The following is a 6,000-nucleotide window of genomic DNA, read 5'->3' as shown; positions in this document are numbered from 1 at the left end:
GGGCGAAACACCCCGTTTCCCCCCCCCCCCCCGGTAGAGAAGCCTGGGATTGCCACGTTCTGCTCAGCTCAGCGCCGCCCTGCTCCGCTTGCCCGGCGCAGCCCACCTACCCACCCATGCTGCCGCGGCCTCCCCGTCGGGCACAGCAAACAGAGAGGCGCCTCCGGAGCGGGCCTTCCCGCGCTTCCCCGGGCAGGCAAAGCCGCGGGGGAGGAGGAGGGGGGACGATGCTGTGCTCTTCGCCCCGGGGGGGGGTCTGCGGCGGCAGCAGCTCGGAAAGGGGTCCTGGGGCCACCCCCCTGAGGCCCGGATTGCCAGAGCATGAGGCGGTGGGGGGCACCCGCTGGCATGGTGGGGGCGGAGCTCAGTGGCACCTGGTGGTGGCCCTGCGGGGCAGGGGCTTGTGTCTTTACTGGCTGTCCTCCTGGGGGAGGACTCTGTGGTGGGGGCGGCGCAGGGATCATCTCCAGAGTAGGCAGGGTTATCATCATCACCTGGGTGGACCTGCGGATGCCATGTGCGCAAGAAGAAAGCAGCCACTACTCCCTCTCCCTGTAGCCCCACTGCTCCGCCGGAATGCCCCCACTGTGGACCGGCAGAGTCCGAAGCGACCCCCAAATCGTTCCCCCTCCCCAGGTTTGTCTTCCTAGAAGTCCCGATCTCCGGCTGCCTCCACCTGGGAGCAAGCCGGCGCTATGGCCCTCGAATGCAGAAAGGCGGGAAGCGCAGCAAGCGCAGCAAAAGCCCCCACCCCGTCCCAGGAAGGCCCGATCGGACGCCCCCGGGCAACAGCCCCGGCTTGCCAGCCATGCTCGGGGAAGCCTTGCTGGAAAGGAACGAAGGGACGGTGCTTGAGGCCGGTGCGCCTCCAGCCCGCTGCAGGCGCGCCCCCACAGCCACAGAGCGCGAAAGACGGCTGCGCACCGGCTTCACCTGGCTCCACTTGGCTCTCCCGGCCCCAGCAGTACCGCCACCGCCAGCCCGAGCTTCTCCCGGCGGCCGGCCACTGCGCCTCCTTGATTCGGCTGGAGGGAGCCAAGAGGCGGGGCCGCTGATTGGTCCCTGGTCTGTTTCCAGCCCCGCTGCAGCCCGCAGCCCTTTGGCGCGGGGTGCAGTTTGGCGCCCCTGAGGGCTGGTGTGCCCTAGGCGTCTCGCCCTTGCCCCGCCCCCCAGAGCATCTCTTTCGGAGCGACGTACCGGGCCGCTCCGGCAGGATGAGAGGCCTGGTAACACTCAGAGGGAAGTTCTCTTAACCAAAAGATCAGTGTTGAGAAACCATCTTAGACTTATGGATGCTTAGCTTCTTTTTTCCCCTGGGAAATGTTTAAGCCACGGCCGTAACGCAGGCTGAGCCCCGTAGAGATCATGTTGTGTTTTCTTTTACAGCTAGTAAATATTGAAAGGCGGGTAGCACACGTTCTGCCTGTGGGTTCAGTATGCCTCTCGATGCGAGTGTCTTTCCATCTGCTGCGTGCCCCGTGCAGCACTCCAGTCAGCAACTCCAGGCCTTCGCATCTCTAAACTGGAGATGCCGGGGACTGAACCTGGGGCCTTCTGCATGCTGAGCGGATGCTCTGCCCCTGAGCAACGGCCCCTCCCTTATAAGGGAGCTGTGCCCTGCCACGGTGCTGGGCTCGCAGAGCTGTTGTGGGAGGGGGGAGGGAATTAAGCAGGAGGAAATCGCGGTTGTTGTCTCCAAGTTCCTTGGAGGATGGGCGGAATAAACTGCTTAATGTTTAAATTACAATAACTGACGTCATGAGTACAGTAAATAAAAGTAAGCACCAGAAAACGCGGGTGCATGCATGTCATGTGAAGAGCAAGGAACGGGTTTAGGACGAGATATTTCCGCATCCACAGTGTGCCCAGTGACTTAGAGGTGGTTGAGAGTCTGTAGGATGATAGTCCATGGTGGGAGAGCAGGGCAGAGACCTCTTCCCCTCGTCGTCGTGGCCGGTGGCTATCAGCCGGTCTTCCTCACCACTCGCAGCCTTCGGGCGTGGGTCCTGGACGTCACGGCCATCTTCTCCGGGCGCAGGGGCCCTCCTTGGGTGGTCGCGGTGGGGTCGCTAGGTCCTCCAGGTGTCACAGTTCTGTTTCTCTGGGCTTTCTCGCTACCATGGGCCACCTCTGGCCCCCTCCAAGTTGGAGGGGGATGAGGTGCCTGGGTCCCTCTCCTCTGAGGGGGAGGAGGGGGCACGTCCTGGGCTCACCCCCTGTGGGCAGTGGGATGAGGCCGGCATCGGTGGTCCCCCTCCTCTGGGGTCACAGGGCAGGCCGGGTGGGTGGCCCCCAATGGCTTGGTAGCCAATAATGCTTCCGGGGGACCGGAGGTCTACTCTGTGGCTGAAACAAAATGAGAAAGGGGGGGCACTCTGTGGCTGTCCCGTGGAAGCATTATTGGAAGTTCCACCAGGTGGGGGCCCTGGCCGAGGACAGCTGGATCTCTCTCGGACTGGGGACCACCAGGAGGGTGGGAACAACGGTGCAGAGGGCTCTCCCACTTGACCTAACTGTCGACCCCGTTTCTTACAGGCCACCATTGCGGCCAGCCGACAGGCAAGCTCTCCGAACACGAGCACCCCTCAGCAGGCGACCACCACGCAGGCGTCCGTAAGTCCTGGCCCCTCCCCTTATCTCGCCGTTCCTGGGTCGGTTTCTCGGCTGTGAGTTATACGTTGGGTCGGGAACCGAGACTGAGTGCTCGCTGGTGAAGAGGAGAGCTGGAGAGGAGAACCTCTTAGGGGAGGAGGAGCCGTGGCTCTTGGCACCTTCTCTCCGTTGCATCTGGCTGCTGCTCCCTTGCTTAGACTCAGCTTGGCCTCCTTGCTTAGCCGTCGCTGTGACCTCCAGATTAGACGACCGGAACTTGCTCGACACGGAGCAGCCCTTGGGAGACTTCTCAGTAGCTTCCGTGGATGCAGAGCACAGCATCGGCTTGTGCTGGGCCGCCTTCTTGGCTCTGGGCCAGTTTGAGGGTTTTGTGGCGGTGCTGGTCCTCTGGAATGGCTGACCAGAGTGGGCACGGAGGGTGCTGTCGCTTTCTGCATGCAGGAACACATCTGAAAGGCATTTAGTGGAGGGTAAACTGTTTGGGCCGATCTGACTGTGCTCGTAATTTTTGATGGGCCTGTTGCATCGTGTTGCGGGTCTGTGGTTTGTTGCTTTGTCAGCCGCCTTGAGTCTAAGGAGATAAGAACATAAGAGAAGCCAGTGTTGGATCAGGCCAGTGGCTCATCCAGTCCAACACTCTGTCACACAGTGGCCAAAAATACCAGGTGCCATCAGGAGGTCCACCGGTGGGGCCAGGAGACTAGAAGCCCTCCCACTGTCGCCCCCTCCCCAGCACCAAGAAGACAGAGCATCACTGGCCCCAGACCGCCAGTTCCGATCTATACCTTGTGGCTAATAGCCACTGATGGACCTCTGCTCCATATGTTTATCCAATTCCCTCTTGAAGCCGTCCATGTTTGTAGCCGCCACCCCCTCCTGTGGCAGTGAATTCCATGTGCTAATCCCTCTTTGGGTGAAGAAGGACTTCCTTTGATCCGCCCTAACCCGACCTCTCAACAATTTCATGGAGTGCCCACGAGTTCTTGTATTGTGAGAAAGGGGGGAAAGGACTTCTTTCTGTACCTGGGATATAAATTTTATGAGTCAGTAGCCTACTGTAGTTTGGGTGAGGAAGGTATGGAAATCAAAGCTCCTGGGAATGTCCACAACCTCACCTCCTGCACAGCCGGCACCCCCCCAACCTGCCAGATCTAGCCAAGTTTCCAGTCCCAGCAAAGCCTCAGTGTTGCAGACATCAGCTGATTTCTTTCAGGCTGCTGGCATGACCTATTATTAAAGAACGTTTATATGGAACAAAAAAACAGAACAAAACCCAGGCTGGAGTTTTAGATGCGAAGTGTGGATGGAAGTCAGCAGAGGTGCCCTAGAGGCAGAGATTTATATTCAAAAAGTAGTTCAAGTTCAAGTTAGCCTTTATTGGCATAAATTGTCAATAAATTGTCAATACAGATTATACAGTTTAAGAGTAGATCAAGAACACACCTATAAAAATAGCATGTCTTTAGATTATACAATTTAAGAGCAGATTAAAAACACACCTGTAAAAATACTGTGTCTCTAGGATCCTTTCGCGCAGCTTTAAAGCAGAGCAGAGAAACCTTCTCAGTGAGGTCCGAAGAGAAGTCATTCAGAAGTCTGTGTACCTTAAGGGTACTCAAGAGTATTCAAAAAGGAGAAGCTGTCAGTCATTAGGGATGTTCCTCAGAACCAGGATCCAGGTTCCTCATTTAAGTTTGTCTTGTGACTCTTCAGAATCAAAATTTGGAACCTCTGGCTCTCAGGAATTCCCCTGAAGTCAGTAGCAAACAGCTGTTTCCTACGAAAGAGAAAGCAAGCTGCTTTTTAAAAGGTTGGTCGGTCGGGATCCCATAGTGGGTGGTGGGACCCTTTGCAGGTGAGTAGCAAGGCTTGGAGGTGCAGGTGGAGCAGGGTAAGCGGAGAGAGGAGGCTTGGTGGCAGCACTGGGTTTCCCTCTGCATCACATGCAGAGAACACCAGGAAGCACAGCCTGTTGTTGCCCAGTGATGCTACAGAACGGAAGGTCGGTAGTTCAGCAGTTCGAGAACCGAGTGCCGCGTGATAGAGTGAGCTCCCGTCTCTGGCCCCAGCTCCTGCCAACCTGGCAGTTTGAAAGCAGGAATTGCAAATAGATAAATAGGTACCGCTTCAGTTGGATGGTAACAGCGTTCCGCGCGCCTCGGCGTCTAGTCATGCCAGCCACATAACTACGGAAACGGAGGTGAGCACCCTAGGGTCGGATTCGACTGGCTTTCGAGCAAGAGAAACCTTTGCCTTTAAACATGAACCACGTTCAGTGTTAATTGGTGTGTCCTGCAATTTTATGTCAGGAAGAATAGGAGTGGATCCCCGAAAGTAAAACAAGTGAGACGTGGGTCCCACTTTGAAAAGTCCGAGATGCGCTGAAAGGTTTTCCTCAGCCCCCGGTCACTTTCCAAGGGTCCGTGCCACCCCCAAATTGCTGGGCAAACGTGCACGGACACAGCACTCTCCATGATTGCCTGGCAGATGCCGAACTGAAAGGCAGCCCATAAAGACTTTGTGGTTCAGCTCCTTCCCTTTTCCTGAAGACTGAGCCGCCTCCAGCAGAAGCATATGACGAGGAAGAGGCAGGCAGCTGTGGGAAAGGAAGGCAGTCGTACGTTGGCAGTTCTGCACTTATGAGTTGTACTGTGTGATGGGTTGCACTTTTCAAAGAGGCTTAAAAGTGCTGTAAAACTACAGGATTGTGACAGCTTAATGCTTCACAGAGCCTTGAGTGACAGGTTGCTCCATGCAATTTGATTGGTTGGCATCAGCTGAGAAAAAGTCTTTTCGAGAGCTGGATGCTGAGAGGAGTCGGTCAGATTCCTGCCTTAACTGTCACATGACGTGTGTTGAGACCCTCTTAAACTAGCCCTGACAGAAAAGGGTTCAGTGCTGAGTCTGACAAAGTCAGATTTCCACCTTGACTAAACGCAGTGTGAAGTCAGTATTAGCTGAGAGCAGTTTGAACACAGACAAGAGAACTGGGGAGAATTTGGCAAGGAAGTTTGGGTAGTACAGAAGGTTCCCATTCAGGTCAAAGGAAAAGGGGATAAAATCTTCCAGGGAGAGAAGGACAATCCCTACCCAGTCAAACAGGGAAAGTGATCTCTGAGGAGTAGAGACTCCTTGGTCTAGTGTGATTGGAAACTGCTCGTGGAGACTTTTAAAAGTCAGTTAACAATTTGAGAAGATTTCTGGTGTTCCAAGATAAGGGGTTTGGGTACTGGGAAAAGGGAACCAGCCACCTGAGCACCAAATGAGTCTGCTGTTATACAAATAAAGTGTGCAGGAGTAGTTTGGGAAACCCCAGGAACAAAAGCCTCTCAAAATAAAGAACTATAGTAACTGTAAATAATTCAAGAAACTCTCACTAGCCTGATC

General features: G+C 55.4%; 1 protein-coding gene across 1 annotated transcript in view; it reads left to right on the top strand.

The window, feature by feature from the left end:
- PHC1 (polyhomeotic homolog 1 (Drosophila)) overlaps positions 1-6,000 on the top strand; it is a 52,009-nt gene that overhangs the window by 18,303 nt on the left and 27,706 nt on the right. Inside the window, exons 4-5 of the mRNA XM_015409798.1 lie at positions 637-1,102; positions 2,536-2,613. Of these exons, the coding sequence (XP_015265284.1) occupies positions 637-1,102; positions 2,536-2,613 (544 nt within the window). The remainder of the gene's footprint in view (positions 1-636; positions 1,103-2,535; positions 2,614-6,000) is intronic.

This window comes from Gekko japonicus, unplaced genomic scaffold (assembly GCF_001447785.1).
Source record: "Gekko japonicus isolate JY-2015 unplaced genomic scaffold, Gekko_japonicus_V1.1 scaffold170, whole genome shotgun sequence".
NCBI lineage: Eukaryota > Metazoa > Chordata > Lepidosauria > Squamata > Gekkonidae > Gekko > Gekko japonicus.
Note: the sequence above shows the minus strand (reverse complement) of the source record. Positions and strands in the feature narration are given on the sequence as shown.